Source organism: Herpailurus yagouaroundi, unplaced genomic scaffold (genome assembly GCF_014898765.1).
Source record: "Herpailurus yagouaroundi ecotype Mexico unplaced genomic scaffold, PumYag 195, whole genome shotgun sequence".
Taxonomy (NCBI): domain Eukaryota; kingdom Metazoa; phylum Chordata; class Mammalia; order Carnivora; family Felidae; genus Herpailurus; species Herpailurus yagouaroundi.
In genome coordinates, this window is record NW_024412426.1 from 15,186,645 (window position 1) to 15,200,757 (window position 14,113).

Here is a 14,113-nt window from a genome sequence, read left to right on the forward strand (position 1 = left end):
TTTTAAAAGAAAAATAACTCCAACTACCTCACAGGATTTTTCAGAAGATTAAACCAGATAAATGCATATAAAGTACTCAGAGGTTGAAAACCAAGCATATAGAAATTACTAAACACATGTTCACTGTCTTCCCCTTTGAAATGTTCCACTTCTTTATTCTCAAATTCAGTTAAAGGTACCACCATTTTCCAAATCTATAAACCTTGAACCCTTATTTGCCTTCTGCCTTACTCTAGAAATTCTGTCACAATCTACCTCAGAAAGGTCTTTTTACTGGAACCTCTACCCTCATTTATTATTTTTTGTTTTTTAAATATAATTTATTGTTAAGTTAGCTAACATACAGTATAAACAGTGTGCTCTTGGCTTCAGGAGTAGATTCCCATGATTCATCACTTATGTACAACACCCAGTGTTGGTCCCAACAAGTGCCCTCCTCAATGCCCATCACCCATTTTCCCCTCTCCCTTGGCACCCCCCCATCAACTTTCAGTTTGTTCCCTGTATTTAAGAATCTCTTATACCCTCATTTATTATTGACACTTATTTTTAATTTAGGCTTTTATCACATCTTACTTAAACTCTGGCACAATTTGATTGTATCTCTCCATCATCAGCCCATCATCCATGCTATCGTTAAACTGTCTTCCTAAAAAAATCAAACTTATATCCCTACTTTAAAATCTCTGTTACGTTTGAAATCCAAAATCGTGAGCTTGGTACTCAGCACAAAATTCTTCAAACACTAACTCATTTTCCTTTGGAGTCACATGTACTCATATTTCCACCCTCTACACAGTTCACTTTGTGAACTTCTCACCATTCACTGGATGTACTTTTGACACTCACATTGTTCCCTGGGTCTAAATTACCCCCTAATTCCTTAACTTGGGAGACTTCTATTAACCCAAACCTATTTCAAATGACATGTTGGCAGGGATTATTTGTATTATTTATCTGTTCACATATCTGCCTCCTCTCCATGTTGTAAACTACCAAAACATGGATAATGGGCTATGTTTATTCTGTATCATCCTTGGTTGCTGGTGATGAAGGGGGATCTTCAATACTGAAGATCCAGATCCAGTTACACTAAGACATTTTTGCTCCAAGATAAAATGCCAGAGACACCTAGTGTTTAGTGTAAATCACACCATAAAGTTTCAGCCAGTTAAATAACTTACTAATCACAATATTTAAAAACAAATCCTTTTTGTTTTGTTATTATTGTTGTTTGCTTGCCTTCTTAAGACTTCACTAGAAAACCATGACCAACTGAAAAACAAGGGATTATTAATTTTTATAAGCTTGAGAAGTAAAAAAAATGACCCAGTTGCAACATATATCAAAAAAGATTAGTTGAGGAGAGTCTAGGTGGCTCAGTCAGTCGGTAAGTGTCTGACTTTGGCTCAGGTCATGATCTCACGGGTCGTGGGTTCGAGCCCCTTGTCGGGCTCTGTGCTGACAGCTCAGAGCCTGGAGCCTGCTTCGGATTCTGTGTCTCCCTCTCTCTCTATGCCCCTGCCCCTGCTCGCACCCGCTCGCACTTGCGCTCTCTCTCGCAAAAATAAACATTTAAAAAAATATTAGTTGGATAACTAGGCAAGTTTTAGAGTGGTTGAGAATTCTACTGGTTTTTAGCCCAGGCTCTAACATCAGAATCTCTGATTTTGGTAAATGAGATTAATAACAAATTCTAAAGCTGAGAGACAGGTACAAGCTTGTGGCATCAGGCCCCTAAGCAGACCACCAGATTACATACCTTTGAAGAAATAAATTCCATCCTAGGTTAGGGGTGGCTCTGCACTCAGATTATTAGGCATAGTCTAGAAAAACTACTCTATGGTTGATGTCATCATTACCTACCACTGACCACACTGGGTTGAATCCTTTGCACCTAATACCTCAATGAAGAATGTCTTCTGATTATCTCAGGATTTGGTAATGAAAGGCTCTCCCACTCAAATTTCTAGAAATTTAGCAAGAAAAAAGATACTGGTAGCCAGAAGGTGAGACAGCAGCTAAGTAATCTTTTTTAGGAATGGACTAGAATATTTCCATTTATTTATAGGGAAATAAATAAATTGGCTAAGAAATTTTATTACTTAGGATACTGGCTCTCTCTTATACATTTATTTCTCAGTTTACTGACTTGGTGAATATAAGTTAAATAACTTTGTTTTAGCTGAGAAGTCAAACCAGCCAGTTATTTGTTAAGGAAAGTCTTCCCACATAAAGCACATATTTTTTTCATTTTATTTGTCAGATTGCTCAGAAATTGCAAAACCACATGGAAAGAGTGAAATCTGATCATTTAAACAGGAGACAAAAAGGACAAGAAAATTTTACTTTTAAGAATAGCTTCACTGGAGACTTTGATACAAATTCAATGGGGGAAGTAAACTAAAATATTCAAGTTAGTTTGTTTTTTTCTTTTTTGTGTGTGATTGTACCTAATAATTAGCTTGAATTTTATGTTAATTGGATTTACTTAAATCTGAGGCAAAAATAATTACAAATTTTGTTAGCATTGGAGGTAACTTAGCACATACTAATGAACTAAAAATCCAGGTGAAAATAATTTTAAAAACATAACACAGTAAATGAAACAAGCAGAAAAAGTTGTCAATAATAGTGAACCTAAAATTTTAAGTCATTTTAAAGTAAAACTGCTAAATAATAAAGGCACCATGAATGAATTCACTACAGATTATTTCTGAAGTGTTACTTATATTCTAAAATTTAGAAGAGGATTACATTTTATTCAATGGGCTAAAAACATACACAGTTTTGATCTCAAAATCACGTGATAATAGGACCCCAAAAAATTACTGCATAATCTCAGAGGTAGGAGCATAGTTACAGATGACTTATCAAAACAAAACAAAAGTGATCTAAATAAAAAGTGCTAGCATACCTCAGCAAAAAACACCTTAAAATAATTGTGTACCATACATAGGTTATTCCAGACACTTCAATGCTAGCAAAATAATAGGAATATGAACGATAAAAAAAATACATCTCAACAGATGCCAATTTAATACAACTCAGTATTCAACTTTAATACTCTAAAATATTAAATATAAAATGTCTTTTTTTTAATTTATTTTTTTTAACGTTTATTTATTTTTGAGACAGGGAGAGACACAGCATGAACGGGGGAGGGTCAGAGAGAGGGAGACACAGAATCTGAAACAGGCTCCAGGCTCTGAGCTGTCAGCACAGAGCCCGACGCGGGGCTTGAATTCACGAACCGCGAGATCATGACCTGAGCCGAAGCCGGATGCCTAACCGACTGAGCCACCCAGGCGCCCCAAATATAAAATTTCTTAATGTGAGAAGCAGCATATTTAAAAGTAAAGTCAAAAATCCTATTTTGTATAATACTGGTTATTAACTCCAAAGATTTAAATAATAATAGGTGTTACCAATGGTATGTTAAATTTAACAGCTACCACCTCTGAAACACTACCACAAACCCCCATTACCACCGTTTGATCTGCAACATTTCCGAGGTGCTAACAGCCCCGCCATGGTGGTTAATTTGAAGGTATCAATGCAGTGTCACTACTGGGCCACTGGGAATAAATACACAACAATCGGCCGGCTTCTGCAAGCTGGCCTCAGTGCATCCTTGGGCAATAACTTCTACTGAGCTCTCACTACTTGACAAGCACTGTGCTATGGACTTTACACAGCCCATTTCATCTAATCGTCACAACAACCTAATAAGCAGGTATTACTTCATCTTACAAATGAGTAAGCTGAGGCTCAGAGACATAAAGTAATCTGCCCAAGGTCCCATTACTAATGAGTGGTAGAGTCAGAATTTGAAAATATTTTTAATCATTTTAATGGTCATTCTTCATTCTGACCCATTGTTACAAATGGATCACACATGACCTGGTTTTAAAGTTACCTAACTCATCCGTTCATCTACTTATTTGTGGTATTACCATAAATATCGGTGAAACCATAATTTGATCCCTAATGAAACAATGCCAGTAACTTCCATCAACCCATGCAACACTTCCCTCCCTATCCCCTTCGTTCTCCCCAGCAAAGGTAAATCCTAAAGTTGGTGTTAATCATTCTCTTAAAGACAGGTTTATTCCCAGGTATACCTGAAGAAAACTTCCAATTCTTAACAACTACCTTATGTTGTTTTGTAATACTCTTTCAATACAGGTATTAGCCCTATTTTAAATATGAGGAAGATAACCTCAGAGAGGTCAAACATAACATACCAAGAATTACATGCAAACAGATGACATATAAAGAGTTTGGAAACAGGTCTTCATGTCTCCCAAGACTAATCATCTTTCCCCTAAAATATTCTGCTACTAAAATAAGGGATGCTGATTTTAAATATCAGATGAACAATCAGTAATAAACTAGAGCTCAGTACAAAAATCAACATACTTTTTATCATCTTTAAAATTAACTGTAAAATATGCAATAAAAACAGAGCTCAATCACAAGTATAATAAAATGTGTGAAGGTTAATTTTTTCTTTTATTAAAAACATTTGCAAAGTCCCAATGGAAAAATTAAAGAAGTCATGAACAAATGGAAGTCACATACACACAACACTGCTCTTAGTTGGGAGGTCTACATATCGTAAAAAAAATTGCAGGGGCGCCTGGGTGGCTCAGTCGGTTAAGCGTCCGACTTTGGCTCAGGTCATGATCTCGTGGTCCGTGATTTCGAGCCTCACGTCGGGCTCTGTGCTGACAGCGCAGAGCCTCGAGCCTGTTTCAGATTCTGTGTCTCCCCCTCTCTCTGCCCCTCCCCTGTTCATGCTCTCTGTCTCAAAAATAAATAAACGTTAAAAAAAAAAATTGCAAAGGTTCTTCTACTAACTAAAGGTTCTTCTACTAAGCAGTTAGTAAATACAAAGCTAAAATAAAGCACTCACAGAATTTGAGAACACATTTAGAAAATATCACTTAGACAAAACTGGTTATCTTAAGAAATGTTTTATAAATGTAAAATGAGGATTGAAGCATTCTTGTTTTTTTTTTCAACGTTTATTTATTTTTGGGACAGAGAGAGACAGAGCATGAACGGGGGAGAGGCAGAGAGAGAGGGAGACACAGAATCGGAAACAGGCTCCAGGCTCTGAGCCATCAGCCCAGAGCCTGACGCGGGGCTCGAACCCACGGACCGCGAGATCGTGACCTGGCTGAAGTCGGACGCTTAACCGACTGCGCCGCCCAGGCTCCCCAAAGCATTCTTAAGTCTACTCCAAGGAGACTCCAGGATGTGTCCTCATGAACAGATGATTTTTATTTTAAAGTGACTACAAGGTAGACAAAGCACTTGACACATACTATCTCATTTAATCCTTGTTACAACTCCACAGCATCTATATTACAGCTCTAGTTTCATTTTTTAATTAAGTTTTTAATTTTTATGCCAATAAAAATACAGTGCTATATAAGTATTCACTATATTGTTTAGTGATTCAACAATTCTAGAATTACTCAGAGGCCATCATAAGTGTACTTTTTAATCCCCATCACCTATTTCATTCATCTCCCCCACTCCACCTCCCCTCTAGTAACCATCAATTTGTTCTCTATAGTTAAGAGTATATTTCTTGGTTTGTCTCTCTCTCCTTTATTTTTTCCTTTGCTTGTTTTTGTGTGTGTGTGTGTGTTTCTTAAATTCCACATTATGAGTGAAATCATATGGTATTTGTCTCTCTGTCTGAATTATTTTGCTTAGCATTCAACTCTCTAGCTCCATCCATGTTGTTGCACATGGCAAGATTTCATTCTTCTTCATGGCTTTATGGCTTCATTCTTCTTTATTCCATTGTGTGGAGGGACATACACATAAAGAAGATGTGTGTGTATATATGTACGTATGTACAACATACATTTGTCCATTGGGGACAGTTCTTTCTTATAAAGAAAATAGAACTGGAGACGTTATGTCTACTTTGCAACTAAAAAGACAGCCAGAATTTAACCCCAGATCTAACTCCAACATAAGGACTAAGCAGCCTATTACATAGCTACCTGTTTGGTACCTGAAAAAAAAATTTAAATTTTCATTGCTTGATTAAAATTAAAATCCTTAGGGATTATGACCCGTTTTAAAGGTCTTCCTTATATTTTTGTCTGAAAAATTTTATACAGCTTTTTTTTACTTTTATAATTAGAGAAAAGTTTATTTCATTTTGTAGGGTAAAAAACCTTTATTGACTATAGAAATAGAAAAATCTGTGAAATAAGAGAAATTCTAGGAAAATTTTTTAAATGTTTTTTTTTTTTTTTTTTGGGGAGGGGAGGGAGGAGGAGGGAGAGAGAAGGTGGGGGGGGGGCACACAGAGAGGGAGACACAGAAACCTAAGCAGGTTCCAGGCTCTGAGCTGTCAGCACAAAGCCCAATGTGGGGCTCCAACCCATGGACCGCGAGATCATGACTTGAGCTGAAGTCGGACACCCAACCGAGCCAGCCAGGTGCCCCAGGAAAATATTTTTAAACAGAAATAGAGACACTCAGAAGATTTTAAACATATGCTGAAATCATGCAGAAAGGAATAATTTGGTATATATTAATATGCAAATATTAATACTGAAAATATATATAGCTAAAATAGCTAATTAATAGCAAATATTAATAACTAATACTATATGTGGGTAGGTGTTACACAAAATTGCTGAAATGCATGAATCCTTAGGAGAGATGTCAGAAAGGGAACATATTTCTCTATTTTTGCACAGACATCTCTTTTAATTCATAAGTAAATAAAAGGTTCAATTGTAGAGAATACCTGAAACACTGTATAAATTCTTATACTAACTAATCCTCACCACTATTTATTAGATGTATATCTTATGAAATTACAGTATTTTTAGTTTTTCTAATTTGGTTAATGATTCCCTAGAATAAGTGAGGAAGCTGTTAGTTACTTGATAAAATAATGTGCCCTATATTCTAAGCACTAAGAACAGGGTCTCAGGAACTCCATAAACCTTTGTTGAGTTAGTGTATAAGGTCCTTCCCAGTAGGTTTATGAAAAACTTTTTAAAAATTGAATGAGCATATTAAAAGAAAATTATCCAGAAAAAAAATAAAGTCTTCTAATTCCCAAGTTAGGAGGTCTTTAAAAATATAACACTGGAGAGAGGATAGTCTTATTACTGTAACATCATAAATAATGTCAGTTTAACAAGACATAAACTATAACCAGAAAGAAAAACTACATTGGGTAAATTTAATTTCCTTTCCTACCTTTTTTTTTTTTTTTTAAAGCTTTCATTCCTATCTCTACCTATTGACAGAGGAAGAAAAAGAATTTAGGAATGAAATTGCCTCCCAGTAACTTAGAATTTACATCCCATGCACATTTACAATAACATAGTTTTTTCGAAGTTTCACACAGCTAGTAAGTAGCAACTATGTAGGCCCTATGATAGTCTGCTGATTTGATATGCTATAATGGGTTTGTGGTTATTCCTCTCTTATTGAGTGTTTCAATTTACTTCCACTACTGCAAACATGGAAACTCCATTCTTAGACATGAGCCCAAAGCAGTTGGAATTACAATTAGACATAAAAAGTACATTTTTACATTGTATCATTTGACCTACATATTATCTGACCTACATCAGACAAAAGAATATTTATTGCACAACTGGAGGGTTGAGCATGGAATATCACTGAAGCCTTTCAGCTTCTCCCTCCTAAATTGGTTAGAGACCCTGAGAATGACATATTTCACTGCTTTAAGCATGAGGGTAATTACAGTCAGCTATGGCACAAGAAATTATTCCTTGTTTATGCTCAGAACAAGTTCAGGTGCACAGGGTTTAAGACTAGAACATTGCAGGGGCGCCTGGGTGGCTCAGTTGGTTGAGGGTCCAACTTCGGCTCAGGTCATGATCTCCCAGTTTGGGACTTCGAGCCCAGCGTTGGGCTCTGTGCTGACAGCTCGGAGCCTGTAGCCTGCTTCGGATTCTGTGTCTCCTTCTCTCTCTGCCCATCCCCCACTTGTGCTCTCTCAAAAAATAAATAAATGTAAAAAAAATTTTTTTAAAGACGAACATTGCAATTTACTTACATTTGTCAATTACAACACTCAACAATCAGGTATCCTCCTTCTCTCCCTATTTTTTTTTAGCTTTTTAAAATGTTTATTTATTTTTGAGAGAAAGAGAGAGAGAGAGAGAGAGAGAGAGAGAGAGAGAGAGAGAGATGAGGGGAAGGGCAGAGAGAGAGGGGGAGACACAGAATCTGAAACGGGCTCCAGGCTTTGAGCTGTCAGCACAGAGCTCAATGCGGGGCTCAAACCCATGAACCGTGAGATCACTACCTGAGCCGAAGTCAGACACTCATCTGACTGAGCCACCCAGGTGCCCCTCTCCTCCCTATTTTTTTAAAAAACTATATCCGTGGGCACCTGGGTGGCGCAGTCGGTTAAGCGTCCGACTTCAGCCAGGTCACGATCTCGCGGTCCGTGGGTTCGAGCCCCGCGTCAGGCTCTGGGCTGATGGCTCAGAGCCTAGAGCCTGTTTCCGATTCTGTGTCTCCCTCTCTCTCTCTGCCCCTCCCCCGTTCATGCTCTGTCTCTCTCTGTCCCAAAAATAAATAAACGTTGAAAAAAAAATTTTTTTAAAAACTATATCCGTGTAATTTCACTTTCTTAACAGAAACAAGATCTAATATATATTGAACAAATGCTATGTGCCAAATGCTTTAAATGCTTTAAATACACACTACATTACTTAATGCCTCTCACCTCTTGCAGTTCATATTGAATAAGAAAAGTAACAAACACTAGTGAGTTTCAAATTAAGAAATATATTTATTTCCTTAACACAGTCTTAAAGATATCTATGGTGGGGCGCCTGGGTGGCACAGTCGGTTAAGCGTCCGACTTCAGCCAGGTCACGATCTCGCAGTCCGGGAGTTGGAGCCCCGCATCAGGCTCTGGGCTGATGGCTCAGAGCCCGGAGCCTGTTTCCGATTCTGTGTCTCCCTCTCTCTCTGCCCCTCCCCCGTTCATGCTCTGTCTCTCTCTGTCCCAAAAATAAATAAACGTTGAAAAAAAAATTAAAAAAAAAAAAGATATCTATGGTTTAATATTCCATACCTTGCTACAATACCACAATAGCAGCTCTGATCAGAACAATTTTCATTTATATGCCATCTGTGAATAAATAATATACATAGCATTTTCAAATTTTATCACTTGTGAGGAAGGAATTACCATTCCACAAAAGTGTAAAAAGAGATTCAGTGAATAAATTTCACAGAAGATAACTGGCATAGATGGAAGTAGAATTCAGGTCTCTTGGGCCAATCATACTCTCTCTTGTGGGGAATAAGCAAGGCTGGAAGGTTCACGATTACAGAAAGTTAGAAAACCACTGACATAGACTCTACGCTGGGTAGAAGCTAGGGGCCACAGAGAAAAAGAGATCTCTAGACAAGAACTGGCAACAATCTTTGTATTAAATAGCACATTTCAGGTTTAAGAGCTTGAATCTTCACTGGTAAAGCAAGTAGGGGACATCACAGTTAACTGTTTAATAAAAATTGCTGATCTATCTGACTGGAGAGAATACTGTGTAGGGTTCTTTAATTATTTGACTTGAAATCCCTTATTAACAGCACCTTAAACTCTGTTTATGCATAATTATTCTGTGATTATAAGTGATAAAGAGTATTAGGAAATATATTAGGAAAATAATAAATACGGAATACTTTGTATCTCCTTAAGTAAACCATAAATGTATAAAAAGTAGGGACAGTCTTTGAGCACATGACACACAGCAGGCAGCCGACAGCTTGGCAAATTTACTAGAAACCGAAAGTTAACTACAAAAGCCCAAAATCTTTATGAAGACAAAAAACAAACAAACAAACAAAAAATTTAAAAAAAACAAAAAAAAAACAAAGAAAAAAAAAAACCCAAACCCTCAAAATCCTCTAGCCTTCTTTTATCAACTGCACACATATTAACCCTTGAGAAGCACCTATTCTAAGAATTTATTACAAACTCTTAATTCACTTTGACACGCCTTTACATCATCCTGTCATCACCTAACAAGGAAACACACGTACTGGCGTCCAAGGAAACCCAACAACCTAGTCCTTCAAAAATTTTAATGGAATGTTAATACAGGTACAGCAACAAGATTTTACTCTTGGTAATTATTCATAAGCCAAGGGTAAGAAGCAAACAGATAAACTTAACAGTATCATTAAAACTCACTAAGCAAAAGAAAATCTAGGGAGGACAAGGTTTAGGAGGAATAATGAATTATTGTCACACCTATATTTGGAAAATTACTTAATTTTTCACTGATATGGCACCCTTTTGCATTCTTCATCTTCATTTTAAAAGAAATTAGACTGTACTCCAACAACAAAATTCCTCAACAATTCCCATAATTTCCTAAAGAGTTTAAATTTTCACGATATGGTCAACCTTATAGGAAAGATAAGCTAAAGTTTTCTAATAGTAAGAGCTTGTCCAAAAATGGCCTCAACTGGATGGAGATACTATCAGAGTCAGTGCTGAGGTTTCCAAAAACAACAAACAAACAAATATGGGTCATGACACAGAACTGAAATAGTTCAGCAGATAAGGTCAATCATTTCCAAGGCAATCAGATAAAACTTGGAGTTCTTTTTTTTGAATTTAACAATGCTACCATCAATAGAAAACATTTTTAAATTTAAACAAGTCCTAAATGAGATTAAAAAAAAAAAAAAACAAAAAACTGATGATTCTTTTGTATGAAATGAATCAAACACAAACTTCTCCACTGTCATCTGAACAAGTTGAAGATCTGCATCTCTTGCTTCCATATTCAAATTGTGTATTTTCATGACATAAGCAAATCATAATTCCAACCTAATAAAAGCTGTCAATACAGTTCTGCTCTAAATAGTTCTAATATCTGTCAGTTTTTATGAAGGGATAATAATAGAAATTCTGTTTAATTCTCAACTTTCTCATGAGGAAATTATTTGATTATTTCTCCTCTAAATTGCATTTAACTTGCAAAAGTAGATCAATGGAGATTTAAAAAAGGGGTTACCAAAAAAACCCCCAAACAAAACAAAAACCTTTTATACAGGCTCCATAGCAGAATTTAAGAGTATAACATAAAAAATTCCTTAATTTAACCAAATCCATTTTTTACTTTTATTTACCATCATTCATTGAAAGAGGATTTCTGTAGTAGTGTTTTATCACTTTTAAAAATTATATTAAATTTGCTTCATAATGAGCAAATAGAATGGCTTATCTTATTATAAAACACAAGTAATTAAAATTTCAACAGTAATTAAAATTGAGCCATCCCTTCGTTTTCAACCCTTATTCATCACAATATACCTTCTCTTACTGGCTCATTGGTTGATTCTCCTCTTAAACTCAGCATCCTGGAGAAGCCATTGGAAAGAGTAGAAAAAATGCCACGGATGAAATATCCCTGCTGCTCAGACTCCTCTGACCTCACTGAAGTCGGCCACGGTCTACCAAATCTGATACTGCAGCGGGGTTCTGGCTCGGAAATAGATCTGGTGAATGGAACCCGAAGTGACCGGGTGTTGACCAGGTTCAGCTTCTCTGTTGATGTTCCAAGGACCTCATTAGCAGAGGAAGAAGCATTATTACCAACCATCTTTGGCACGACCTTTTGTTGTGGTTCATCCAAGTCTCCTTTATTAGTCTGCCATCTCTCCCTTTTGCCCCCTTTCCACCTAAAGCTGGGATGTGTTTGCCACCGATAAGCACCCAGTGGCTTTCCTAGGTTGGAAACAGCATGTTCATTTTTCTTCCTCTTGCTTTTCACTGGACCACGCCAAGGATAATTCTTTAAGCTTGTTCCTATCTCTGCATTTGCATAAGCAGGTTCTGACAAAGATCTTCGATAGCTTGGAGGACAAGGTGAAGTTTGTCTCTTAAAGATGCTCATCTTCCACGACTCCATTTTTAAACAACTTCTCTAAACTTTAAGTTTCCTCCACTCTGCAGTCTTTGCAGTTGAACCACACTTGTCCGTGCAGTCCAAAATATTCAACTGCTTAAGCAGCTTTCTTTGTGTGGCTTTGAACCACAGCAGATGTTGCTGCTTAAGAGCTGGTGTCATGTTATTACCCCATTTTCCCAGATCTCCGAAATTTCAGCAGCACCCAAAAATCTCTTGCCTGAAGCAAATTATCCTCAGAGTGAAGCAAAAGTAAAGATTTCCAGAAGATCATCTCGCTTGCTGCAGTAGGTCACATTTCTGTACTAAGTTTTCAGGAAATGATTTTAAAGAAAATAAGAAGTGAAATAAGAGCAACAAAAAACCCACAAACACCTTTCTGGACCAATAGCAGTTAAGTGTTCACCATGCAAATGACAGTGGGTTAAAAACAGATTGTGAAAGTACTCAAGCTGACATCCACACTGTACGGAAGAAGGAAGAAAACTTGCCTCAAAGCCTGCCCTTTAAGTGGCAACTCTTCAGAAGAGTTTTTAAAGTCTGTATTTCAGAAATTTAATTTCAAGAAAATCACTGCTATTTATACCACATCTTCTCTCAAAATTAATATTGATTTTCAACCAATAGGTAGAGGCGTATACTGTTTTGTTCAAGGAGGCACTACAAGGAGGAAAAATGAAAAAAAGAATGCCAAAATTTAAAGCCATTTTAAATATAAATATACTAGGGAGAATTTTAAAAGCATAAATGAACAGAAAAGAGAACAGGGATCAAGGATATTTGCTATGAATTATAGCAAAGTAAAAGCAAAGTCTTGAGGTAGTCTCTTGTGGGAAATAGAACATAGGAACATACATACTTAGATGATTTCTAGAAGGGGAAAGTTTGCTTTGTAAATTTAATTGGGATAAGTTGTCTGGGAAAATATTCCCTGTTTAAACAAAGAAATTCCTTTACTCTTCTCTGTGCTGCTTACAACTTTAAAAAAAAAAGCTGACTATTTAAAATTTTGTTAAAGCAAGTACCTTATAGTGAACCAAGATCATGAATGCCAAGTTTCTGGCTGGTTAATTTTTTTTTTCAAATGTCTGCTCCTGAAAATAGGGGTTTCAAATGGAAAACCTGACAGACTTTAGACCACCAATAAAAGATTTATAACATGGCAATCAAATCACTTTGCAAGTTGTAGAAAAAAATAATCTCATCTGGAAAACTAAAGAAACTACTCATGTAGTTGTAGAACATGTACAATGAAGAACAGTTCTCACACGAAGTCTCATTGCTGTAGAAATAATTTAGTACCATATCTATTCTTTTTTTTTTTTTTAAGTTTATTTATTTTGAGAGAGAGAGTGAGCATGAGTGGAGGGGAGGGGGAGAGAGAGAATCCCAAACAGGCTCTATACTCTCAGCTTGGAGCCCAATGTGGGGCTCGAACTCACAAACCATGAGATTATGACCTGCTCCAAAGCCAAGAGCCAGACGCTTAACTGACTGAGACACCAGGTGCCTTGTATGTTATCTATTCTTTTAAACATCTTAAAATGTTCTAGGGGTGCTTGGGTGGTTCAGTCGGTTGAGCACCTGACTCTTGGTTTTAGCTCAGGTCATGATCTCATGGTTTCATGGGATAGAGCCCCGCATCAAGCCCTGCACTGACAGTGTGGATGGAGCCTCCTTGGGATACACTCTCTCCCGATCTCTCTGCCTCTCCCCCACTCACACCATCTCTGTCTCTCTCAAATAAATAAACTTTATATATATATACACATATATATGTGTGTGTGTGTATATATATTTAAATGTTCTAGTTATTTCCATTATCATAAGGCAATAATCTCATTTTTGTTTATGCAGTCTCTAAATTTACACATTTCTATATTAAAGAAATGATGAAGTACTTGGCTTTCCCAAAAGCATAACAAATCAAAGTGTCTTACAATCATAACATCTTCCCCTGTTTAAAAACAAAAACAAAAAACAGAAATCTGACTTTGCATAGAGAAACACAATAAACATTAAGCTGTAATCTCTATTTATGGCATATCACACTTTCTACAAAAATTAATCTGCAATGAAAATAAACCTAAATGCAAAATATAAAACTATAAAGCTTATAAAATAAACCATAGGAGAATATATTTGCAAATTGATTG

The 14,113-nt window shown here is 36.5% G+C and overlaps 1 protein-coding gene across 7 annotated transcripts in view; it reads right to left on the reverse strand.

Moving 5' to 3' along the window:
* The window catches only part of RASAL2 (RAS protein activator like 2), a 379,294-nt gene that overhangs the window by 241,314 nt on the left and 123,867 nt on the right, over positions 1-14,113 (reverse strand). For 3 of the 7 annotated variants that reach the window (XM_040446671.1, XM_040446670.1, XM_040446668.1), the window contains exon 1: positions 11,363-12,267. The exons of 3 other annotated variants lie outside the window; for them this stretch is intronic. In XM_040446671.1, the coding sequence (XP_040302605.1) occupies positions 11,363-11,960 (598 nt within the window). In that variant the 5' untranslated portion in view covers positions 11,961-12,267. Of the gene's footprint in view, positions 1-11,362; positions 12,268-14,113 lie in introns of those variants that run through there. One more of the 7 variants, XM_040446669.1, reaches the window with a different exon arrangement.